At 44.0% G+C, this 26,137-nt stretch overlaps 2 protein-coding genes across 3 annotated transcripts in view; both read right to left on the bottom strand.

Moving 5' to 3' along the window:
* Positions 1-891: 891 nt before the first annotated feature.
* Positions 892-16,324, bottom strand: dpysl4 (dihydropyrimidinase like 4). The gene is made up of 15 exons (XM_085417202.1): positions 16,189-16,324; positions 13,970-14,058; positions 12,049-12,233; positions 11,809-11,973; positions 11,630-11,691; positions 11,470-11,550; positions 8,639-8,707; positions 8,426-8,546; positions 5,773-5,929; positions 5,259-5,400; positions 5,061-5,145; positions 4,387-4,472; positions 4,125-4,304; positions 3,840-4,005; positions 892-3,739 (listed from the first exon to the last, which is right to left on the bottom strand). The coding sequence occupies exons 1-15, from the start codon at positions 16,225-16,227 to the stop codon at positions 3,648-3,650; spliced, it is 1,719 nt and encodes a 572-aa protein (XP_085273328.1). The 5' UTR covers positions 16,228-16,324; the 3' UTR covers positions 892-3,647.
* A 4,677-nt stretch (positions 16,325-21,001) lies between these two features.
* Positions 21,002-26,137, bottom strand: part of jakmip3 (Janus kinase and microtubule interacting protein 3) — a 46,927-nt gene continuing 41,791 nt past the window's right edge. Inside the window, exons 18-24 of one of the 2 annotated variants that reach the window (XM_085417203.1) lie at positions 25,948-26,013; positions 24,029-24,097; positions 23,619-23,696; positions 23,015-23,245; positions 22,869-22,934; positions 22,722-22,781; positions 22,512-22,646 (exon numbers count right to left, since the gene is read on the bottom strand). In XM_085417203.1, coding sequence (XP_085273329.1) covers positions 22,731-22,781; positions 22,869-22,934; positions 23,015-23,245; positions 23,619-23,696; positions 24,029-24,097; positions 25,948-26,013 — 561 coding nt within the window. In that variant the 3' untranslated portion in view covers positions 22,512-22,646; positions 22,722-22,730. Of the gene's footprint in view, positions 22,647-22,721; positions 22,782-22,868; positions 22,935-23,014; positions 23,246-23,618; positions 23,697-24,028; positions 24,098-25,947; positions 26,014-26,137 lie in introns of both variants that reach the window. The other variant, XM_085417204.1, reaches the window with a different exon arrangement.

Genomic DNA, 26,137 nt, shown 5'->3' on the forward strand with positions numbered 1-26,137 from the left:
GCTTAGGATTCCTGACAAGGCGGAGTGTCTCCGCAGTTGTTCTGGGACTTTTAGACTCACTAGTTTTCTCTCCAGTGCCGTTGAACTCTTTGCTTCCTACCTTCCTGCCAGGCTTCTTCTGTGTGGCTGTTTTTGAACTCCTCGATCACTCACTCCAGTTCTTCACGGTCGACAACACTGCAATAACTTTTTACATGCATCTTTGTGAGCATCAACAGTTCTTTCTCTGTAGTCTGATGAACTGATTTCTTTAGTTCTTGGCATGATGCTGAAGTTTTTAAACTGAGTGTAAATCGGGTGTTAACTCTATTTTGATTTTACAGCTTTGAGTATTACAAAGGTAAAGCCCATCGATGGCTTGTGCCTGACACTGATTATTTTTTCCTGAAATAATGCTCTGCTGAAAAAGCACCTTCAACAAATTTCATAGTGCGGCTAATAATTTTGTCCTCCCCTGTGCTATAGTTATTTACCCCAGTGAGAGGCGAAAGAGCTTGTAGTGCAAAACCCCAGGCTTTACCGTTACCTGGATGAGACCAAATCCTGCTTCTTCTCAGTCCGATCTTCTTTTTATTTCCCTTTTCCTTGTGTAGTCAAAATGACTAAAGTATCTAAATCAACTTAAGCTGTCGTTTAAAAGAAGTAGGACATAAAAGAGTCTCCAGTTTTAGGAGAATGAATCTGATCTTAAACCTCGCACTCTGCGACACACTCGATACATCCCCCCACAAGCTGAAGGAAGGTGTCAGGAACGGACCTGGATCCAAAACCAGAAGAAGGCCGAGTGCCGTTTGGATTTCTACTTAAAATAGAAACTTGCTCGCCGAAGCGCTCTTACTTCAGTCTGAATGATGAAGATTCCATCACATTCAGGAAACACACATCTCTATGGTCAGTTTTTCTCTTCCTCCTTTATTCATGCAGCTCTCATCACATCTGGAACAAATTTTTTCATTCACCAACAAAACAACAACAACAATGTTGACCTGTGTGCACCAGGACTTCATGCCCTCTATGCTGGCTCCGGTGCACCTGTAAGGACGGAAAGATGTTCGACTGCTACAGAAACACACTGCACGACACAGATACCATTTTTGAGCCTGGCTTCATACTAGACTGACCAGCTGCTGTGCAGATGAAAAACAACATCTTATTACTATAGCAACAGCCTGCCACAAACATGGTTGCCATGGGCTGCGTGGACACTTGTGAGCTAACTGATGCTAACACTTCCAGGATACAAAAAGTGTAAAAAATACAAAATGAACTTTGTACAAGTCTAACACACTGTTAAAAATCTGAGGTCATCAGAGGACAAAGGTCAGAGGTCATGGTGGATACTTACAGCAGGATCTGATCATGGACGTAACCCTAACTGATGGCTCAGCATTCGCCCCGGTGTTTCACTCCAAGAAGGAGAAAAATGGCCGTTATGTAAAGTCCAATGAAAGAGTCAGAAATCCTACTGAGAATGTGCAGATCAGATCAAGCTGTAGTGTAATGATATTATGTGGCTGTGCTAGCCTCCTTTGGGAGGTGGGCTTTGTAGGGATTGCTACTTGCAGGCTATCTGGATTTCTTAGCACCATTCACAGCCAGAGAAGAGAACATCTGCGTGAATCTGAAGGAGTTTAATTCTGATTCGGAGATTTTCAGAACGTCATTAAATGAATGAATTAGAAGGGCACTCGGACAGGCACGAGTCCTGTCTAACAAACAGGAAGCAGAAGCATTTGACACAACCAGCTGTCGCAGACAACAGCTGAAAGCAACCAGAGGAGCTTCCACCTGGAACAGAAACCTGACCTGAAGGAATACTGGTGCGACTGCGACAGTTCTCTCACGATGAAGTGGCATGACCATGTCCTGCTAATCAAAGAGCACTACAGAAAGCACAAATGTTCGGTTATAATTCTGCTACTACGACTGAAACTACAACTACTGCATTTATCAGAGCTGACAGAACAGATGGAGTGACAAATAATGACATGAAGATGAGAATACCAAAAACATTCAGTACCATGTTTCTAGGGTGTAGTACTAGTTACACTAACACTGTAGGGGTTGCTGTTGGGCTTCTACTGCAGAATGAGTCAGTAGGCTAAAGTATTATAGGGTCATAGTTCTAGGTAAAGTACTATTATAGAATAAAGTATTTGCTGTATGGTGTAAAACAGTCGTTATGTAGTTTTAGGGCAGAGTACTAACAGCTCTAATGCTGATGTGGTACTTAGTGGTAACTGTGGGGTTTGTACTGGGTTAAATACTAGCTGAAGTACTAATGGCATATAATTTATAACCCTTCCTTTATGTCAGGTAGCTTTAGTACTTGTAGAGGTACCACTCTGTCTGATGTAATACTTGTTTAGTAGGGGTGCAACGATACTCGTATCGGTATTGAACCGTTCGATACAGTGCTTTCGGTTCGGTACGCATATGTATCGAACAATACAACATTTTTAATTTATTTTATCAACTTTTCTTCTGACGATGCTGTCTGTGTTGAGCGCTCAGTGGATCTGCGCTCGACAGTGCAGCCTAGGCGGAGTAGTCGAGCGCAGATTCACTGAGCGCAGCGCAAGCTAGTGAGACAGAAGAAGCTAAGCTCGTTGCAACATGGCAAACTGACCCTCCCCCACCCTCATTCAGATCTGGCCTTTGGAACTAATTTGGTTTTCATGTGACGTATGACCCTGAAGGTAAGCGCGTCATGGACTAAAGTAAAACAGTATGTTGGATGTGCCACGCAATGCTCAATTACATGGTGGGAACTAGTGCGTTAGCGCAGTTAGCTCGTTGACGGAGATTTGCCGTGTTGTGGCGTTAACGTCATTTCAGATTAACGCTGACAGCACTAGTGGGAACACAACGAATATGACTGCACATTTACTCCGACATCATCCTCGTGCAAAGACAAGTGGAAGCAGACAAAAACAACAGGCATGCATGCTACAAACTTTACCTGAGTCATTTAGACAGCCGTTAGCACATGATTCTCCTTATGGGGACCTGATATGTTTAATATGCTGCTGAGAATATAGCCCAGAAGAAGCGTATAGTAGAGCTTTTATTTTGGAAAGAGCCATTTCTCTCTAATAAACTCTCTTTTCCAAAGATGAGTGATTTCTCCATCAGATAGATTTATTATTTTTGTTGTTTCAGCAACATTAAATTTAAAAACTGTACTTTTGAGTTAAATATATATTTATAATTTTAATAAATGACAAATTAAAAAAGCATGAACATTTTTTTTTGTATCGAAAAAATATTGAACCGTGAATTTTGTGTATCGTTGCACCCCTATTGTTTAGTAATTTGCAGTCTTAGTTGTACTTGATGCTTTTATATGCTGGAGTACTGCTATCTTAGAAACGTGAAGTAGTTCAGTGTAAGCAGGGCTTACTGGTATTTATCGAGTTGCATTGCCATTTTCTACTAGCTGAAATACTACAGCTTTATAAAAGTACAATTAGACGACTCAGGAGCTTTCAATTTAGGATTTAGTAGTTTAAGATTTTAAGACTAGCTGTAGGGTTGTTTGGAGGGTTGCATTTGAGTTCATGATGAAATATTACTATTATGAAGCGCTAGTAGTCATTGTAAGGACTGTTGGACAGTCTCACAGCGACTGCTTCATTCTTCCAGTTTTAGGATAATGACGTAATGTTGGATCGTCCACCAGGAGGTGCCACAATCCTCTGAGCAGAGCGCCGTGGTATGTGGTCATCAATCTGAGTTCCTGGACAGAAAAACAAGAAGATGATCATTTCAGTGTCACTGTTATCGTGTTTTTTATTGCTAACCTTACACTGGTCAGATTATTGACCAGAAAACAGCACCTGCGAGGGTGAATCCCGACTGGTGGAGATTTCGGGGGCCAGTCAGGGTTTTTGGACATGGGGGCCCCCTGGTGGTCGGGGTGGGTGGGACTGATTTAGTCATGCTGATGACATCATGGACTGGACCATCGTAGTTTCCACGGGGGACACCGCGAGTTTCGGCCATCTGAAACGGGAAGAAATAAACCTCCAGATTACTGGATCATTTAGCCTACTGGACAGGTGGAGGCTGTTACCATGCATCTGTCACTAACTACCTCTCAGCGGCCGCTAACTGCCGGTTACCTTGCTACGGGCTTTGATTCTCTTGTACACGATATCAGGAAAAGCCTTCCTGGGAATGAAGCGTCCTGAACCTTCGGTCACGTTGAGTTTTCCGTCCTCCAGAAGAACTCGTCCGCCGCTGATCACCACCGATGCCACTCCCCGAAACTCCAAACCCTCAAAGATGTTGACCTCTAGGTTCTGCACACAGGAAATTGATCATGATGAGAAGTTTTGAAGAGGTTTGACCCTAGATGTAAATGATTTATAGCGGTGTTATTACCAGGTTGTGAGTGTTTGCAGAAACGATTCGTGTCTCCTTCGGATTCCAGATGACAATATCAGCATCAGATCCAACAGCGATCCGACCTGAGTGTACAGAAGCATCAATCCTTAAAAACAGCTAATGTTTGGGGAAGAAAGGGCTGCAAGACTTTGTAAGATTGTTCTTCAGGATGGCCGGAGTGTTTTGTGATGTAAAGCCGGTATGTCCTTGGACTGATCCAAAGAATCTCTCTTCTCTGTGAGTGTAAAGAAGTTTTAACCATGCCAATCTCTGAGATATCGAATTATTAAAAATAGCAATTTTAGCAATGTATCTCAATTTTTCTGGATGAAAAAGAAATGCTGCTGTAGTAAATGAAAGAAATTTGTCAGCACATCTCTTTGGGCTGTAAGACATGCTTGTGTAAAATCTGGTAACTTGTTGTCCATTGTCACTGAATTGTTTATTTATTACGTAATTACTTTGACCTAGTATGATTCATTAGCAGCAAAAGTTGTATATATATTTATTCACATTTTTCAGTGCCATCCAATGAGGTGGCTTGGAGTCTTCACCTGGCCTATCCTATATTTGACACCCCTGAAATTTGTCCTCTTGTCCCAGAAACCTGTCTCCAGTATTTATCTGGTGTATTTATCCTTTACAACATTTACCTGTGACTGACGTCATACCTTTTCGTGGATACATGCTGAAGAGCTTTGCAGCATTGGTGCTGGTTACTGCAACAAACTCATTCTCATCCATCATTCCAGTGGCCTGAGAAACACAGTGGAAACAGCATGAATGCTGGGAGAGATGGAGATCAGGAGGAGGAGAATCAGTACATTCACACTGATGATACCATGAGACTGAGGGTCAAGTTTTCTTACCACTGCTCTGTCCCAGACCACAGACATCCTCTCCTCTATGCCATTAGTTCCCTCTGGAATCGAAGTGAAGTTGTCTTTACCAACAGCTTTCTGAGCGGTGGAAAAGCTGGCCTGAGCGCTGGAGGTTACTTGGAGGTCTCCACTGGAAAACACACAGCAAGCACTTGTAAGGGTCACCTGTGACATCTCAATGGTTCAGGTGAGGGGTAGTAAATGGCCTGTATTTGTATAGCGCTTTACACAACCAGTCATCCACCCATCCACACACACATCCACGCACACATTCACACACTGGTGATGGCAGCTACATTGTAGCCACAGCCACCCTGGGGCGCACTGACAGAGGCGAGGCTGCCGGACACTGGCGCCACCGGGCCCTCTGACCACCACCAGTAGTGAAGTGTCTTGCCCAAGGACACAACGACCTGTCCAAGCCGGGGCTCGAACCGGCAACCTTCCGATTACAAGGCGAACTCCCAACTGTTGAGCCACGATCGCCCCATGAAATGCTTACCATGCTAACAGGGAGGTCAAGTACTGCGGAGTCGAAGGATCAGGGTTAAGGGGCGGGCTTGTGACGAAGGCAGCAGCTATGGCCCAGTCTTTCGACCAATAATGGGAGCCGTCGGTAGCCAGGCCAGCTGTGATTGGTTCCCCATACACCACCATGCCTGAGGACAAAGAAGTTCAACTTTAGGGCACCAAGTTGCTTTTAAAGTATCAGTACCTGAGGCTGGGGGTGTTGTTTATGGTAACAAGTTACCCCAGAGCTGTGTGCAGTCTGTCAAAGTAAACTGGCTTAGGTGACCCCTTTCTCTGTATGACTTGAACATGGTGGTTAGTTCACCAAATGAAAAGCTCAGACAGCTCGACATCCAGTCCAGAAAAATGTAAATGTTGTGTTTCAGGACAGCTGGAAATCCAGAGGCTCCTGATCCAAGCCACAGGTGCGGCCAGCGACAACTCTAGAAACTGGCACCAAACTACTGACAGTCCAGAACAGTCACTCAGACCTCTCTCAGAGTCCAGGATTCCTGCGTCAACAGGAGCAGAGGGTAAGTGGCTGGTTTGGCAAACGAAGGAGACAAATGACCAGATATGGAGGAAGCCCAGCGTCACAAACATTCAGAGACTGCCTTCTTCCAGCATAAATAGGAACCGGCTAACAACAAAATCTCTGCTAGGTGTATTAATCAGATTCTGACCTGAGAATGTCAGAATCTAAGAACAACCATACCTTCTGACCTGGGTGATAGGTAGCAACAGTGGTACGCCAAAGGCTGTCAGGAAACTTGTTTTGTTCTTTTGTCCATAACAGGGCTGCTCGAGTGGCCCTCCAGATCCTGCGGCAATGACGGACATGAAGTTGAACAGAAGGAAATCTCACCTTCAAAAGTTGGAAACAGACGTAGCCCAGAGACACTTCGAAAGATGACAAACCCGTAGCAGAAGATGCCAGCGAATTGTGAGCAAATTCGATCCAAGAAATTGGTTGGCTCCAAGTTGCCTTATTGGAGGATGCAAGACATTGAAGAGCAGCCTCCGGCTCCTGACGTGCCCTCTCCACCTGCCCTTTAGTCTGTGGATGGAAACCAGAAGACAAGCTCACCTGCTCGTCTCTCCAGACTCGAGGTGTAAATTGTGGGCCACGATATGACACAATGTGTTGAAATATACGGTGAAATCGGAAAACATGGTGGACCATGGGGTTGAGCAGCTTCTAGCGCAGACTGGAGTTTGGAGAGGGCGAAAATATGTACAGCCTTTGAAAAATAGTCTATGATGGTGAGAAGGACTGTTTTACCCTCCGAGGGAGGCAGACCAATGATGAAGTCCACTGGGATGTGAGACCAAGGTTGTTCCGAGGTTGTAAGAGGGTGCAGGAGGCTGGCTGGAGGTGAACTGACAGATTTGTTTTGAGCACACAGAAGACATGCAGAAAAATGCTACCAGGCTTCTTTGATCAAGGACGGCCACCAGAAGGAGCGTTGAAGAAGAGTGATAGCCCGGTTCTTACTGGGATGGCAGGCCAACTTAGAGGAATGGAGCCAGTGGATGACTCATTAATGGATGTTGGATGGAACATACAGCCGGTTGGGTGGACCGCCACCTGGATAAAATTCATCCCTTTTGGCAATTCAGATCAGTGACTTCATCTTGGAGGTGAGTGAAACTCAGAGAGAAAATCGGGCTTTGCATTCCGAGAACCTGGTCGATGAGTAATTGTGAAATTAAAGCCTGGGAAGAAGGCCCCCCTGGATTGAAATCTAGTTATCATCTCAGTAGACAAAGGAGAAACAGTTCAGGAAGTCACGGACCATGTGAAACACAGATGGTGCACAGATTAATCCAAAAGGCATTACGAGGTATTCAAAATGTCCTAAATCTTTACTAAATGCAGTCTTCCACTCATCCTCTTCTTTGGATGCAAGGTGTTTCGCAGTTTAAAGAACACCGTTGTGCTCTGTGGGAATTCAACATTCAAACTTGATGTTTTTTAAGTTTTGTTTTTTCTCTTGTTAATTTAGTTATATTTGCATGTTTGAAATAAAATAAAAAAATAAAATCTATCTAAAAGGGAGATACAGCAGTGGGGGGAGTGGATATTTGTTTTGGATGGTGATATTATTTAGACCTTGGTAACTGAAGGACAAAGAGACTTGTCCTTTTCTCTACAGAAAAGAACCCTGCACCTACAGGAGAAGTGGAAGTGCAAATGTGCCAGCTGTGAAACCCTTGGTAATATATTTTTCCATTTTCAGGTTTGGTGAGACTGTAACTATGACTTGTAGGTAGCGAAGCTATGGGAAGAAGGTCTATTGCACATTAGGCCAGATCTTTACGAAAAAACTGAACAACAGATCTGGGGCTTCACTGGGGCTCTGCCTCCCATTCTACTTTTAAATACTCTAGGAACAACAAGTAGGCCTGCAGTGTGAGAGCAAAGTGCTCTGATAGGGTGATATGGTACTACAAGGTCATTAAGATAAGATGGGGCCTGATTATTTAAGACCTTGTAGAGATGGGTGAGCCGGGAAACAGAAGGACCACCAGCTGAGCTCAGCATTCACCCTCTGACTCTGAAGGCTCAGGACCCCAAATAAGGGTCTGAATGAAACCTGTTAAATCTGGATTAAAGGCCAAAAGGACGAAGCTGACGCCCTCACCTTTCTTCCTGGCTTTGGCGATGACATCAGCAGCAGATTTGCTCATTACCTTGGTAATGTACAGCGGGCAGTTGGACTGTTTGGCAATGGTGATGGCCCGATACACTGCCTCAGTCTCTACCTGAAGCACACACAAAAACACACATCAGAAATATGCAACATGCCAACACATCAGCCACAATCTGCACAGGAGTGTGTCTCAGGTGTGCGTACCTCTTCTGAGTGCGATATAACATGTCCTTCAGGTCCAGTAATGCCAAGACAGAGAAGCTTCTTCTGCTCCTGAAACAAACCAGTATATACCAGTTAAAACATATTTACACCATTTAAAGCCTCGGGTAACCAAACAGTGAAACTGAGCATGAACCTTATTCTCCAGGAACAGGTAAAATGACAAAATCAAAGGGTGTGAGTCTGTTTGTTGTGTTAAAATCTCTCTCTGCCATGTCATTAGAGGATGTCACATTCTGGCAGGAGGCAGCAGTGTACCTACAAGCTATTTGTGAACCACACGCAAACCATAGTAGTGGTTCGCTGCAGGGTGTCAGACCAGAGACACCCCAGCTTTAAAGGCTCATTATGGTAATGGAAGCTGTGAATGTTGGAGGAACTGTGGCTATGACACAGCTCACCACTACCATCCAGTGGCTTGCAAAAGGATTGGCCCCCTTGAACTTTCCCACATTTTGTCACATTACAGCCACAAACATGAATCAATGTTATTGGAATTCCACGTGAAAGACCAACACAAAGTGGTGCACACGTGAGAAGTGGAACGAGAATCATACATGACTCCAAACATTTGTTACAAATAAATAACTGCAAAGTGGGGTGTGCGTAATTATTCAGCCCCCTTTGGTCTGAGTGCAGTCAGTTGCACATAGACGTTGCCTGATGAGTGCTAATGACTAAATAGAGTGCACCTGTGTGTAATCTAATGTCAGTACAAATACAGCTGCTCTGTGACGGCCTCAGAGGTTTGACCCATACTCCGGAGCAGTAGGAGGCGGTAATGCTCCTTTTTGTTGGTTGCCAACCGCCGTTAAACACGAAGAAGAAGAAGAAGAAGAAGAAGAAGACGGCGGCGGCGGCGGCCTCAGAGGCCGTCTAAAGGAATATTGGGAGCAACAACACCATGAAGTCCAAAGAACACAGCAGACAGGTCAGGGATGCAGTTATTGAGAAATTTAAAGCAGGCTTAGGCTACACAAAGATTTCCCAAGCCTTGAACATCCCACGGAGCACTGTTCAAGCCATCACTCAGAAATGGAAGGAGTATGGCACAACTGTAAACCTGCCAAGACAAGGCCGTCCACCTAAACTCACAGGCCGAACAAGGAGCTGATCAGAAATGCAGCCAAGAGGCCCATGGTGACTCTGGACGAGCTGCAGAGATCTACAGCTCAGGTGGGGGAATCTGTCCATAGGACAACTATTAGTCGTGCACTGCACAAAGTTGGCCTTTATGGAAGAGTGGCAAGAAGAAAGCCATTGTTAACAGAAAACCATAAGAAGTCCCGTTTGCAGTTTGCCACAAGCCATGTGGGGGACACAGCAAACATGTGGAAGAAGGTGCTCTGGTCAGATGAGACCAACATGCAAAACACTATGTGTGGTGGAAAACTAACACTGCACATCACTCTGAACACACCATCCCCACTGTCAGATATGGTGGTGGCAGCATCATGCTCTGGGGGGCTTCTCTTCAGCAGGGACAGGGAAGCTGGTCAGAGTTGATGGGAAGATGGATGGAGCCAAATACAGAGCAATCTTGGAAGAAAACCTCTTGAAGTCTGCAAAAGACTTGAGACTGGGGCGGAGGTTCAGCTTCCAGCAGGACAACGACCCTAAACATGAAGCCAGGGCAACAATGGGATGGTTTAAAACAAAACATATCCATGTGTTAGACTGGCCCAGTCAAAGTCCAGATCTAAATCCAATCGAGAATCTGTGGCAAGATCTGAAAACTGCTGTTCACAAACGCTGTCCATCTAATCTGACTGAGCTGGAGCTGTTTTGCAAAGAAGAATGGGCAAAGATTTCAGTCTGTAGATCTTCAAAGCTGGTAGAGACAGACCGTAAAAGACTGGCAGCTGGAACTGCAGCAAAAGCTGGTTCTACAAAGTATCGCCTCAGGGGGCTGAATAATTACGCACACCCCACTTTCAGTTATTTATTTGTAAAACATGTTTGGAATCATGTATGATTTTTGTTCCACTTCTCACGTGTGCACCACTTTGTGTTGGTCTTTCACGTGGAATTCCAATAACATTGATTCATGTTTGTGGCTGTAATGTGACAAAATGTGGGAAAGTTCAAGGGGGCCCAATACTTTTGCAAGCCACTGTATTTTGGGATTGTAAGAATAACTACTGGAGAGATGTCCATAAAGTGATGCAAAACATCTTTAGTACATATTTAGCCTTTGATTTCAAATCCATATTTGAAATTTGTAAAACACTGGGGAGAATGGCTCCGCTATGTGATGATATTCATCATTGAAGGAATGGTTGTTTAAATTTTTGTTTGTTATAATAACATGTACTAATGCTATGTCACCATCTGCTACTGAGTGTGTTGGCTTTGCAATTGCTCTCTCTCTGGATAGTTACAAACTGTATCTGTCTTTAGATATGTTTGTTTGTGTGCTTTCTTTTCTTTCTCTTTTTTCGTACCTGCTTGAAGAAAAAGTACTTGAAGTGATGGCGGTCACCCAGACTACTGTACATATATGAGTCTTAGAACAAAGGAAGCCATCAAATAATGTACATTTTATTTCATGCATAACTTCAATAAACACTAAAAAAAACAACCTTTTTTTGCTTCTGACTACAACACTTAATTCAGTTCAATTTTGTTTTATTTACATATCGCCAAATCACATCAACAGTCACCTCAAGACACAAACAGTTGTCTCCAGCTTCTGTTTGCATTATGCTCATCCTTAGTTTGGACTCATTTAACTGATTCAAGCCAACTGTGAAACACCAACTTTCAGTTTTCTGCTCTTTATTAAATGAACAGTCAGAGTTTTGCTCAGTTACCTCATCAATGATGTCACCATTCTCAGCATGGACCTGCGCGATGGCTCCGAGATCACGGAGGACACTGAAGGCCTCATAGAGCTGAAACCATGACAACGGTAAAATGAAAGCAAAACTAACAAAAAGAAACGATTAATGAGAAGTTACTCTGTCTGCACACCTGAGAGTCGGAGCTCTGGTACTTATCTTTGTAGGCCATGAAGAAGAGGAAGGAGTTCACACCTGAAACACAGAGTACTGCAGTTTATACTCAGCCAGACTACAGTTCACCCTCTGTGTCTTGCGATATCTGACTATAATTGATAATGAGCTTATTGATTATTGCTTGGCAATCTTGACCTTTGTCCTTGACAAGTGTCTCCAGCTCCTCGTACAGCCCTTCGTGCCAGCGGGTGATGTCCACATGGAGGGAGAAGTCGCAGCACGCCCTCTGCTCTGCCGCATCTTTCCACTGGTCAAATGCCGTTAGTAAACTAGTCCCCGGCTCCACCAGCACGTGGTCCACTGCCAACACAACCAGCTTACCGTTAGCACATCACACTGAGGCCAGATGGTATTGATCGAGTATTGGTTACTGACTAATGGTGGTGGTTCCTCCGGACAGGGCGGCTCTAGTTCCCTGGTAGAAGTCATCTGCCGGGTTCAGGCCTTTCTGCGGTGAGTACAGGTTTGTGTTGGCGTCGATTCCTCCAGGGATCACCAGCTGACCATATGCGTCCACCGTTTTCACGCCGGGCGGGAGAATCAGGTTCTCGCCGATCTGTCTGATCAGGACACAACAGGAAGTCCGAGGTGTCATTGGTGTAATTATCGATTAGAATGTTCACTCGACATCTGACTATAGGAGTAACCTGATGAAATATACTTTGCTGTGTTGTACCAGTGCTCGATGAAGACCACTAGTATACTTCCAGCAGGGGTGGGGAACGCCAGGCCTCGAGGGCCGGTGTCCTGCGGGGTTTAGATGTGTCCTTGATCCAACACAGCTGATTTAAATGGCTACATGACCTCGCCAGCATGTGTTGAAGTTCTCCAGAGGCCTGGTAATGAACTCATCATTTGATTCAGGTGTGTTGACCCAGGGTGAGATCTAAAATCAAGGCCTGGAGTTGGACACCCCTGACTTACAGTAAACCGGGCTTTTGGATTTTCTCGTTTTCACTTCTGGTAAGATGAGCAAGCAAAAGGTTAAAAACAATGAAGCAGATCTAAGAACACCCTGGGAGAAGACGACTGGAGCTCGGGATGGCCAAAGAAGAGAAACCAGCACCTCATCTCTGACTTTTTTAAAGATGAGGAAGCAGATGAAGGACTGCTCTGTCAGAGACTGAGCTGTGATTGTCTACAGCTCAAGATGATGCTGATTCTCTGAAGTAAAGAGAGTTTAGGAATAAAACTTTGGAAGATAAACTTTTGCTTGAAGACGTCATGAAGAACACCCTAAAGCTTGTAAATTGACTTTTCTACTCTTTCTGAGCACTTTAAGCCTTTTTTCTATGTAACATTTACACACATTCATACTCCAGTGGATGCATCAGAAAGCAGATGGGGGTTGATATCTTGCCTAAAGCATGCAGGCTGGAGCAGATGGGTATCAAACCACCAACCTTCCAATTAGTAGGTGACCTGCTCCACCACCTGAGCTACAGCCGCCTCAAGTGGCAGAGGCTGAAGGACCAGATGTGCTGGTCTTTGGATAAAAATGGACAAAAGAGCTGCTCAGTGTGGAGAGAGCACCACGACGGGATGGGGAGATGCTTAGGCCACACTGGGAAGGTTGATTATGAAGATTCTCAAACACAGGGACAAAGTGAAGGCGATTCACACCGACCACAAGTAAAAACCTGACACCCAACCAGTGAGATTTTAAAAGTAAATTAAATGAAATAAAGATTATGTGTGAAGAACTCAGTGCGGTCCAAACAGCTGGAAACCAGTTTTCAGATGCAGCCTTTAGACTGAAGGTCAGTATGATCCAAATTCTGCTGCCTATCACAGACATACGTGAGCAATGACTCGGATGAGAACATCTGGTTTGACACAAAGATCCAACCGTTTCAGGAAGAGCTCAGAGAGATGCAGAGGAAATGATTTGTTAAGAAACTCCACTGAAGCTGCCTCTCCTGCTCTGAATCCAGGGTGTCAGCATTAGTACAAACGTGAACAAATATCGATGAACTTTCAAGATCACAGTGAAATTTGGTCTTCTCAATGACCAAATGCCCCCCACTAAAAAAACCCAACTAATTACAGAAAATACACTGCAAATGCTCCATCAGAGGAACCAATAACCCCAACATATACCTGAAACATTGACCTTTTTGAGTCAAAGAAAACTTGGTTTTAAACATGAAGGGCTATGTTGTTCTTCAGATGAGGAAAACGTTTTTTCTTCAGTGAATTTGCGTGTTTCGTTTGCCATGTGTGGAACACGAGGACATGTTTGTTCCTCTTTAAATCAGAATGATTACATCAGTGAGAAAAAAGAGAATATATTTACTTGATTGTCCCATCCTCAATATAGATATCAGCGTAGAACGACTGGTCGTCATTGACAATTTTTCCTCCTTTGATGATCAGACGGTCGCCCTGGAAACAGAGAGGATGGTGCATAGATCATAGGAAAGAAGCTTCTGACTGCAGATTCAGACGGGGTCGACGGGAGAGGTGTGGCCACCAAGCAAGTTGAGAACGCTTTCTTTGAGTTAGCTGGATCAGAGTTAGCAGCTCCCACCACATTATCATCTTTCTGGTAATTCTGACTCTCTGCTTTAGAATTTAAGCCTGCTCATGTTTAAAGAGGCATTTCACAGGTCACGTGACTCTTCTTCCTCACAAAATGATCCTCGTTCCGCTTGTCCTTATTATGTTGGGGATGGGGCTATCTCAGCTACCGTTGGTCAGGAGGCAGGGTCACAGTTTTTATTTGATTCCTGATGTTTTAGTTGTTTCCTGCCTTCCTTGCGTCCCCTTGTAGCTTCTGATCTAGTCTTTATCTCTGTGTTTGGCATCTATGTTCTTTCCTGTTTTATTTTGATAGTCTCGTGTCTTGTATTTATTTTTACTTTGCATGTTACAGGTGTTTCCCCTCATTAGCACTCGGTGTGTCTGTGTGCATGAATAACATGCCTTTGCCCTCAGTCACCTCCTGAGTGCCCTATGCTGGGCCGTGAATATTTATAATATTCATAACATATAAAAATGTATATTATATGATGTCATATTACACATATACAGTTATTATCCATGTGAGACGGGTAAAAACGAGTCTCCGGTTCTGAAGATGAAGCCGGTGTTTCTCTAGATTAAAACGGAGGCTGTGCTCTGTATTTACCCGTTGTCATGGCAAATCCTGGACGATGACCTCAGAGTGGACTGAACTCTGATCACTAATCTCAGCCGATTATCTGCAGTCACAGTTTTACAGATGTGCATCGCCTCTGATGAGGTCCCTGATTGGAGGAGTAACTCAAAGAAAGCCTGGATTTCTTGAACTTGAACATCTGTTTGGTGCAATCCAATCTCGTGATACAACACAGATGGAGGCTGCCACCCCAACGTCACCCACTAGACCAGGGGTCGGCAACCTTTCTGATGATGAGTGCATCTAAAATTTCCTCAGAAGTCAACGTGCCACATGATTGCATTAGCATTAAATTTAATAACGCTCTATATGAACAGTTAAACACTATATAGAACAACTTTATAGAATCATATTTGTTTGCAGATGTTGGCAGCTGTCAGCGAACAGTTATCGCTGTCTACATGTTTTTAATGTATGCTAGCATCATTCAGAGCCAATCAGCTTTTAGCTGATGGTGACTGCACACCTGACCTTACAAAGGGAGATAAAGCATGTGTGAGTGCTGTAAACACTGCGGTCAGACTGTAAACGAGCTGCTGTGTGAATAAAGTTTATATGAAGCAGGAAGTAAAGGAGGTAAACTGGTGAGCACGGGTTTTATCAAATATCGAGTGTTTGAACATTAAGGCCAGCTGTAGTTTCCTCCTGTGGCCTGCAGCCTTACTCGGGTTTATCGCACTGAAGAAAGAATAAGAACAAAGAACAAATATACGCTACGTGGCTCAAAGTGGTGAAACCGCAGTCCTGCAGTTTCACTATACCAATAAATACATTTACAGAAATAAAGTCGCCAGTATGGAGAAATATGAAAACACAGCAGATTAGTGTTTTAAACTAAAACACTTCAGACGCTCCAGCCGTCTGAGCTCTGAAAGATCTGATTGGTTAGTGCTGGTGAGTTCATACCTGCTGATCTCTGCTCTGGAGCAGGTTGGGTCTACAGCATCAGTTACCATGGTGATATACCCTGAATTACCTGGATAGACCAAATGCTGCCCCTCCCACTGCCACAGGTGAGCAGGACGGATGAACTGTTTTTAAAAACACGCGTAAAACGTGGATCCTGTCACCTGACAGGTGAACTGAAACAAATCGAACCGTGCTGTGCCAGGACTGGAACTGGCTCAGGTTTTAACCCGTGCATTTTTATCGACCTCCCCTGAAGGCAGCGTGAAAAAACCTGTCAGCATCCGTGACCTCTGCAAACCGAGCCAAGCCGAGCCAGGCCGAGGTAGACGTGTCTAATCAGCCCCGCCCCGCCCGGCCCGGCTCGCTTCCCAGCCTCGGTATGCTTCTGACTGACCGGCGGAGCCGCAGCATCACCGGTTGGTTTGCCCCGGCTCGGGTGGACCTACCGCGTGTCTCGCGCTGCTCTTCTTGGCCTGGAACGACATCCCGATCGATCTGTGATCAGCTGATTGATCCGCTCACACACGCACACAGACACAGCAGCTATTGTTGCGCCCGTCGACACTGACGTCACGTTTCCGACAACACAGCCTGACACAGCTTCCGGTGGGAGCTTCAAAGTAAATCTCCCGAACGTGTCTTCTTAGAGTAATCAGAGTAAGAGTACGAGTATTGGAGGCACATTAAGAAAATATATATTTTATTGATCATTTTTTGAATAAAGTCGAAGTTTCGAGATGAGAGTGGAAATGTGGAGTTAAACGGCTGCTGTAACACACTGAGGCGCTCATAAACAGCGCGGACATCAGGGAAGCTGCATCCGTCGCAGGAGTGGATCTGAACAAGTGAAATCGTTGGTCAGATGCCAGGTTCTTGCAGCCTCGGCAGTCAGTTTGCGTTGAAACAACGGTCATCTCCTCAGAATGATGTCTGGTTCCAGTTCAGACTAACAGCAACGAGTCAAAATGATCAAATGCTTTAAAGTGTTTATAATGTTTTAAGTGCTTTAAACTGATTTCTCTCCGAGTCCACCTCGAGTCTATGAACTGAGCAGATGCTGCTGTGTTTTTATTAAATTAGGAGATCCGGTGACTAAACAAAGAACAGCTTCAGCTCAGCTTGAACTTTTTCATCAACATCAACTTTCAGATATTTAAACTCCTCAGGTTTTAGAGCAAATTAACAGCCTTTTATTCTGAAAGGAGATTAGACCTCTCGTGGCTTCTGATTGGCTCTTAGTGTCAACTAGTGGTCACAGATTTATTGAGTGATGTGAGTTGGATATTTTTTATTTGGATATAATTACACACAGTACAGAACAATAACACTCATGCTGCATGGCTGCACTGTCATTTAATCCTTTTAGTAGAACTGTACGCATACTTTTGTTTATTAGTCTGTCTATTTTTATTTTATTGTTATTTTATTCTGTAGAATGAATCACGAGTGAAAGCATGTAATAATGCACGTGTGCTAGTCTGCTCCAATTTCTCTGTAAGTACAACGACAGTAAAGGAATCTTTATCTGCTGAGGCCTGAAGGATCTGTTTATCCTCACCTTCATCTGTAGTTTGACTCTTAGTCCACACACACACACACACACACACACACACACACACACACACACACACACACACACACACACACACACACACACAGAAACGTTTCGTCACTCATCCAAGTCAACTTTTGGAGATGTGTGTCTGATTGATATGCTGCTGATATCAGACTGATATTTCCTTACATGTAACAAGTAACTCCTCTCAAATACCTAAATATACCACACCTGAGTGTACCTGCTGCTGAGCCTTGTTTCAGGTTATTAGTTCTTTTAGTTTTTAGTCAGTACTGTAGGGAGCGGCACGAGGATTCCCATCCCTGATATTTAGTTCGGTATCGTACTAAAATATAGCATTACCCAGGGAGGTGTTACTGTAGTACGCTCAGTAATCACAGTACAGTGAATGAAGTCTTGAATTATTTATGAGATGAGCGGATAGAAGAAACAAATCTACAATCAGCCTCTAACTTCTGAGAGCAATTAATCGTTGTGATTTACTGCACGAGGGATGAGAACGTGATGTAACAGACCTGTCTGCTGTGACCGTGGGGAGGATATGAATTGCTGAATAATTATTTTAAAGTGAAACTGAATCGTGAACTGTGTCTGTGACATTTCATTAGAAACCGAAGTGGAAGGAAGAAAAACTGGAAATGAAGTGAAGTCTCCACAGCCTGGGGTCACACTAACCATATGCCCATGAACTTTGTAATACGATACAAAGTTGTTCCAAGCCGTCTTATCAATGATGTGTCACATGACTATACTTATCTGTAACAAATGACTGAAGCAAAATAAACACTCACCATCTGATGGTCAGTAACTCTGAGTTGTGTGAAGGTTGAAAGGTGAGATCAGCAGGATATGAGCATTACAAGGATAAACAGAACTCACATTTTCAATTCACTAGAAATAATACAAACCTCTCTCTTGCCACAATTTTCCCGAGTGTGTCCAGATGTGTGTCCTCTTCTGGCGGCGTGGCCTCCATCTCGGCTGTGGGTGCAAGTGGCTTGGCATCGCTGCGGCCGCAGACCCAACGACTCAAAGTTCAGTGTCTTGTTCTCGAACGCTCCCTCGACATTGCAGAACATCCCGCCATACTTCATCCGAGGTCGAGGAGAGTCTGAGCCGAGCCGCGAAAGGAGAGAAGAGCAGTCGTCCTCCGGGGAGCACCTCCTCTCAGACATCCTGGAGAGATGTGACCTGATCAGAAACAAGCAAGAGAAGAAAAGGAGGAGGAGGCGGGGAGGATGAAGATCTCAGACGATAAACGAACCGACAGGATGTGGAGGAGGAAGAAGGGAAGAAAGGAGGTCATGGGCCCAAAGTAAGATTAAGAGGGAGGAGGAGGAGAACACAAACCTTCAACCAATCAGATTCACAGGTCTGTCCTTTGTCTCCTTTTCTCTCTCAGGAGTTCATCTTTATTGCTCAGCATACCCTCACACCTCCTCACTCACTGATATCTCTGACTTTATCAGCTTAGAATCAGACGAAGGTCGTGACCAACACACACACACACACACACACACACACACACACACACACACACACACACACACGTCAGTGCTCATTACTGCTGATGCTCTGAAGTTGCTGCAGTTTGAACTTGATTTCTTTGCCTGTCAGATTTAGTCCATCTAATCACGCGCACACACACACACACACACACACACACACACACACACACACACACACACACACACACACACAGCCAGTGAACTGTAACAAAGTCTGTAGTTCATGCCCACATGAAGCTTTCCTCTTTGAAAATGAAGTCAGAGTATCTGCTCAGAGTTCTTAAACTGAATGCAGGGCGACCGCAGTCAGAAAGTAAACAAAGGTTGTAACAACAAACATCAGGTTATTGGATGATCCAAACACAGTAAAGAAAAGGCATTCTATTCTATTCTACTCTAGTTTTTACTTCCCACTGTCACCATTGATGCTTATATAGGTGCTCTGACTAATTTTGTGTCGTCTTTACCTTATTAAAGTATATTTAGTTGACTGTTGTTGTGAATTACTGGTCTTTGAATGATGCTGAACTGATTTGGATTGGATTATTCTGGTGAAAATGCACTTGGACTCAATAATCCAACATAAGCAACAAAACACAGACTGCTCCTTGTTCGGTTTCCATTTTTAATCGCCAACTCTTCAGATGTTCAGTGTTTAGACTCACAGCAGGGATAGAAAAATATCATCTGGAATAATAAAAGTACAACAGCAGGATGCAACTTTTAAAACAACAGATTCTGATACTGCTTCATTTGAACACTGAGGATAACTCAGAGAAATGGTAAATGGTCAAAATGACAAAGTGCAGAATTTGAAGTCAAATACGGTTGCTGGCAGAAACCCAAAAGAAACAAAAGCTTTAAAAATATTAATGTAATGTAGGTATTAACCAAAATACAAAGTCTTTAGCTTTTTTATAATTAAACTTTTTATTTAACAATATCCGGTAACTTCAGTGTAAAGTGAAAAGGTGCATCATTTCATGTAATACTAATTAATCATATATTATATATTGTGATATAGTTTAGTTTTAGTTCTGTGACATTATTTAGATATGGATTTAGGAACAGAAACATATTGGGAGTCATTTCCAGGACCTAAATCCAGGATATCTAGCACCTCAAGGTCAGAGACCACTGCTGTGCTTCTCTCCATCAAATTAAACACAGTCTGAACCTGGTTTCTCTGGACCTCATGAACCTGGTTTGCCTGCACCTTATGAACCTGGCTTGTTTGGACCCGGTGAGACTGGTTAATCTAGACCTCCTGAACCTAGTTTGTCTGGACCCGGTGAACCTGGTCTATCTGGACCTCATGAACCTAGTTTGTCTGGACCCGGTGAACCTGGTTTATCTGGACCTCCTGAACCTGGTCTATCTGGAACTCCTGAACCCGGTTTGTCTGGACCTCATGAACCTGGTTTGTGTGGACCTGGTTAACCTGGTTTATCTGGACCTCATCAACCTAGTTTGTCTGGACCCGGTGAACCTGGTCTATCTGGACCTCATGAACCTGGTTTGAACCTGCCAACACGGACGATGCTGCAATTCTACACTGCAATCATCGAGTCCATCCTCACCTCCTCCATCACCGTGTGGTACGCTGGAGCCACTATCAGGGACAAACAGAGACTGCAGCGTGTTGTGCGCTCTGCTGAGAAGGTGATTGGCTGCAGACTCCCATCTCTGCAGGACCTGTACACCTCCAGGACACTGGGGCGTGCAGCTCGGATCTCAGCTGACCCTTCTCACCCTGGACACAGTCTGTTTGACCTGCTCCCCTCAGGCAGGAGGCTCCGGTCCATTCGCACCAGAACCTCTCGCCATAAGAACAGTTTCTTCCCCTCTGCTGTTGGACACATGAACAATAACCACATGATTGTCCCCGCCACTAACACATGACCCTACGCTGTGTCACTGCATCATTCCATGTTTGGCACTGATCACCACCTGCACTCATGTATATATCATGTATATATCTATCTACTTAGCACTTTTAATTCTTATTCTCATTTTTATTTTCATGTCTATTTAAGCTTAATTTATAACAGTATTTATAACAATATGTCTGTGAAGGTTCTCAGTCATCCAGGTCATCGTAGTCAAAGGAGCTTGCAAAGAAAAGCGTCTGGACTTCTTTAAGTTGCTTGAAGACGTTTCACCTCTCATCCGAGAAGCTTCTCGGATGAGAGGTGAAACGTCTTCAAGCAACTTAAAGCAACTTAAAGAAGTCCAGACGCTTTTCTTTGCAAGCTCCTTTGAGTATTTATAACAGTATTTATAACAGCATGTTTGCACTGAAGCACCGCAACAATTTCCTAATGTTGTAAACCTGCTCAACATTTGGCAATAAAACCCTTTCTGATTCTGATTGCCTGGACCTGGTGAACCTGGTTTATCTGGACCTCATGAACCTGGTTTGCCTGGACCTGGTGAACCTGGTTTGTCTGGACCTCATCAACCTGGTTTGCCTGGACCTGGTGAACCTGGTTTATCTGGACCTCATGAACCTGGTTTGCCTGGACCTGGTGAACCTGGTTTGTCTGGACCTCATCAACCTGGTTTGTCTGGACCCAGTAAACCTGGTCTATCTTGACCTCCTGATCCTGATTTATCTGGGCCTCATGAACCTGATTTGTGTGGACCTGGTTAACCTGGTTTATCTGGACCTCATGAATAATGAATGAATGAATGAATACATTTTATTTAAGAAAGCGCCTTTCAAAACACTCAAGGACACTGTACACAAGCAATAACAACAACAAACATAACAATTTACAAAATAATAATGATAAAACGTTGAGCAAATAGATCAAATAAATTAAAGTAGCAGGATGGAAAGATTTATGTGGAATAGGCTAATGTGAATAGGTGAGTTTTGAGTCTGGACTTATATAGAGGGATGGAAGTGATGTTCCAAAGTCGGGGGCAGAGCAACAGAAAGCCCTGCGCCACACGGTGGCTAGTCGGGGGGAAGGGATGGAAGAGAAAGAGAGGAGGAGGATCTGAGATACGGAGAAGGAATGGTGATTTGAACCAGGTCAGAGAGGTATGAAGGTGAGAGATGATGGGTAGCCTTGAATGTGTACAAAAGTATCTTGAAATCGATGCAGTATTTAACCGGACGCCAGTGAACCTGGTTTATGTGGACCTGGTTAACCGGGTCTATCTGGACCACTTCACTTCACTCTTATCTCCTAACAGACCTCCTGACATTGTGGAGGTCCTTCTTCTGTTGCAGACGAACCAGGTGTGACCTTAGCTCTGTGAATAAAGCGGGAGGAGCTAAATTCACTGTCTGCTCTTCAGGTGGAACAGCCAATCAGAACAAAGAATTATTGAACTAAACTTCTGTCAGGCTGGTTTCTGATGTTTTTATGTCTAGTTCTTATAGAGATTTTGCTCTTCAGCCTAACTCTGCTGAGCTCAGGTTCAGCTCTGTCACAGGTTACTGAACCAACCCCATCTGACAACTTCAAAATCAGCGACCTAAGCTAATCATATAGGGTGTCACCTAGTTTAGCTAGTAAGAGTCCAACACCAGTTTGGGCCAGACTCTTTTACTTAGCTGAACATCAGCAAGCTGAAACGAAGCCATCAGTCATTGTGAGACAGCACAGTGGCATTCTAGGAACGTGTAACAGGATAGTTTGAGAGCCAGCTGACAGCTGGGCTCTGCTCTGATTGGCTGGCAACAGAGAACCCATAGACCCTCGGTTGGTGAGCTGCTGGTTCCAGGAATCCTTTCAGGTCCTCCTGGTCTGATCCAGACTGAGCTGACCTGGCCACTCAGCTGCTGGACTGTGGTGGTCTGCACACACTAAAGCAGAGCAAACATTTTACTACACAGAGATCCAACAGGTAAACTCTGCACACCTGGGAAAGTGTAACCAACCTGCTGCTGTTAGGACCATAGGATGAAGGCCAAAGAGAAGAAGAGAAACAGGAAAAGGAACTGAAAGAAGAAGAAAGCAGTGCAGAATCTGTCGATGTCAGAGGAAGCAGTTTTTTACATACATGTTTCTGTTCGATTTGTCTTTACCTTCTCTTCCAGCTCTTTAATCTGTCGTTTCTGTGCTTCTATAAATTCTTCCAGCTCCTTGTTCCTCTGACAAACACAACATCATTGATTACAGACTACAAAGGAGAAATCATAATAGTGTACCTGTGCTCATTTCAGTGGTTTACCTGTTGGGTGAGCTGCAGTAGTTCCATCCGCTCTCGAAGGATTTGGGCATCTCTCTCTCTGAGCTCACACATCACAGTTCGTTTCCACTGGTCCATGGCTCTCCTCAGCTCCTCTCGCTCTCCCTCTGTCAGACTCTCAGACAGTCGACCCTCCATCTTTAATCCCTCTATCCTGGATTCCTCTTCCTGCTGCAGAGCCTCAAACAACATGGCCTCCAGCTCCAGGATCCTCTGGATCAAAGAAACATTTTTGCGCTGTCATTGTTGTTGCTCAATCATCCAGCTAAGGAAATCCCAAAATGTTGATCCTGTTCATTTGGATGTTTTCAGTGGGAGAAACGTTTTGTCACTCATCCAGGTGCAGGTTTCCCCAACTTTATAAACAGGACATTTGCACAATGACTGAAACGAGCACCACTGAACAAACAACGGGCCGTGAAGTCATTTCCTTGATCATTAATATGCAGATTGTCATGGCCATAGATTGACAACCATTGATCACAGCCCACTGATCAACGGGCCAATGATATCAGAACAGGCTCAAAGACTTGCTCTCAGTTATTTGGTTGACCTCTCCACAGTACAGGTTCAGCTATTCACTGACCTTATGGGCCTGATCCATCGACTGCTTCCTGTAGTCCAGCTCTTCATCCAAGTAACCTTTCTGCTTACTGAACAGCTCCTAGAAAACAACAGCATCTTCACTGGCACCACATTTATTTACCCCAGACAACAACTTCCCAACATGGATACTGCTGCTTTACAAACCGCTAAGGCCTTTTAATGTTTTCTGTACAAACAGACTCCGACATATGAAAGAGTTGAAACTAAAAGCTTCCTGTCCAGCTCGCGATCACCACGCTCTTCTTACTGGACCGACTCACCACAGAGCACTTATTTTAGCCTCATAATTCAGATGGATCTAGTGTCATTGACCAGACCACAGATCAGATCACATGATTTCAGCAAGTAGAAAAAAGTCCCAACAGAGACCAGATACACTTTGTCTTTCACCTTCTCACTCTCGATGTCCAACATTTTCTGCTGCAGGGCCGATTTTGTCACTTCAATGGACTCCAGCCACTGAAAGGGGGTAAAGAGAGACAGGTGAGCAGACAGGTAGACAGAGACAGGCTGGTCGTAAAGCAGATATTGATTGTGCACTGTCTGTCCTCCTCATCAATCCAAGTTCATCTTTAAATTTCTGTGTATGTTCAGCTTTATTCACAGAGTTCACACAGATTTGTGTGAACTGTTTCTCACCTGAACTCGTTCATCCCAAACAAACAGTTTAGGAGCCTCAGGTGACGCATATGAACAAACGACGAGGACCGGGCTGTGTCACGGGATACTAGAGTATACTGAGTACTACTTTTCAAAGCTTTTATTAACCCACAGATGCTGGAGAATCTGGGAACCTCATCAACACTCAGCATCTTTAAATCTCACCTAAAGACTTGTTTTTAAATGTTTCTGACACTTTTCTGTTTTTCTGTATCTTCCTGCAGTAGGGCTGCCACAAACGATTATTTTGATAGTCGACTACTCACCGATTATTTTTGCGATTAGTCGACTAATCAGATCATCATCCATTGGACGTAAAACGTACAGCTTATTGCACCAGCAGCATCTGCTCTTATATAACTATCATTAGCTTACAGCTTTAAGTGTGTAAGGTGCTAACTAACAATAAAGACAAGATGATAGTTTATTATATTATTTATTATATTATAATTTTAATGAAATTTGCAGATTGTTTCGGTGAAGTTTAATAAACTCCTTGCTATCTAAAATATAACAGGACACCGGAGTAAATTCTCCAGCATCTCACACTTCTGATGATCAGCTGTCTGCTTGGCGTTTATTCAGCTGTGTAAAAACTATAACTTTAATCTCAGCCAAACCGATTTACTCAGGAACAAAACACTGAAAAAAGCCAAACAATAACATTTTTAAGTTATCTAAGTGACTTATATATCATGTTTAACCTGAGTAGCAAAAGACGGCGGTGGGTTTGAAAACGATTTGCCGGGAGTCCGGTGTTCTCACGGCTCTAGTTAGCCTAGCCCCCGGCTAGCTATCGAGCTAGTGGGTAACAGACGTCTCCGAAAACGTCGGAGCGCTTTTGAAAATATGCGGTGTCCTGATAAACTGAGCAGATATTTGAGGTTTACACAGCTACATTCTCGCCTGAAAATATGTTAAACGTTTATTTTGTGACCCAGAAAGAATAATAAGAGTAACATTAAAACTAACTAGCTGCCGCCATTGTTGGAAACTGAGCTGGGCTGCGCTATGAATTCTGGGACACAGCTTCTTCTTCTTCTTCGGGGTTTAACGGCAGCTGGCATCCTTGTACATGCAGTGCTGCCATCTTCTGTTCCAGTCCGTTATTACACTCTTAAATCCTGCTACTTATTCCTGCGTCTTTTGGGATCTTACAAAGCTTCAAACGACGCGTCGACTATTAAATCAGTCGTGACTAGTCGACTAATCATGGCAGCCCTATCCTGCAGACATGCAAAGTACCTGTTGTTTGAATTTATTCTAGTCCATTAACAAACACATGATGGTAAGAGCCAACTTAGCTGGTGTTCATGTTTCTTGAATCACATGGTATTTTTGCATGTGCACACATTTCATATTGTTACCTCGCAGAGACAGAGCAAACAACTTTGTGAAACAATAGCGACGAGCTGTCTGACTGTTCACCTGATACCTGCCGAGATCAACAGCAACTTTACGAGATTGGACTGATCTTATGTAAACTTTGATGAGCCGTCAGTTATTCCACGTCCTCAATCTCACTATGCGAACCTGCTTTTTCCCTGTGCCAATAACTCTGAGAGGTGCAAAGAATAAGAAACTTTATCTGCATCCTGTCAGAGAGCAGAAACCTCAGCTCTCTGAGAACTGACAGGTGGGACGCTCACCTTTTCTGCTAGAGTGAGTACCGTCCGGGCATGTATTACCACCACCTGCTCTTCATTGGACAGATTCTACAGAAAAACAACATGTCAGCAATATATAAACAACACGCTCAACATGGAAAGTATTGTTGTCCCGACACAAACTCAGATTTATTCACTGATCATCAGAAAGGACTCACTAATGAAACAGGGA

The sequence above is a fragment of the Rhamphochromis longiceps genome, linkage group LG8 (genome assembly GCF_057381845.1).
Source record: "Rhamphochromis longiceps isolate RC_006_pf linkage group LG8, R_longiceps_female_GT1.1, whole genome shotgun sequence".
NCBI lineage: Eukaryota > Metazoa > Chordata > Actinopteri > Cichliformes > Cichlidae > Rhamphochromis > Rhamphochromis longiceps.

Excerpts from the sequence above, each read along its gene's own strand:
- dpysl4 (XM_085417202.1), bottom strand. The coding sequence starts at position 16,227 with ATGTCGTTCCAGGCCAAGAAGAGCAGCGCGAGACACGCG. Across the intron at positions 5,146-5,258 it reads TGGTCTGGGACAGAGCAGTG|GCCACTGGAATGATGGATGA; the intron begins GTAAGAAAACTT and ends TGTGTTTCTCAG. Across the intron at positions 4,473-5,060 it reads CAGCATGTATCCACGAAAAG|GTCGGATCGCTGTTGGATCT; the intron begins GTATGACGTCAG and ends CTGTACACTCAG.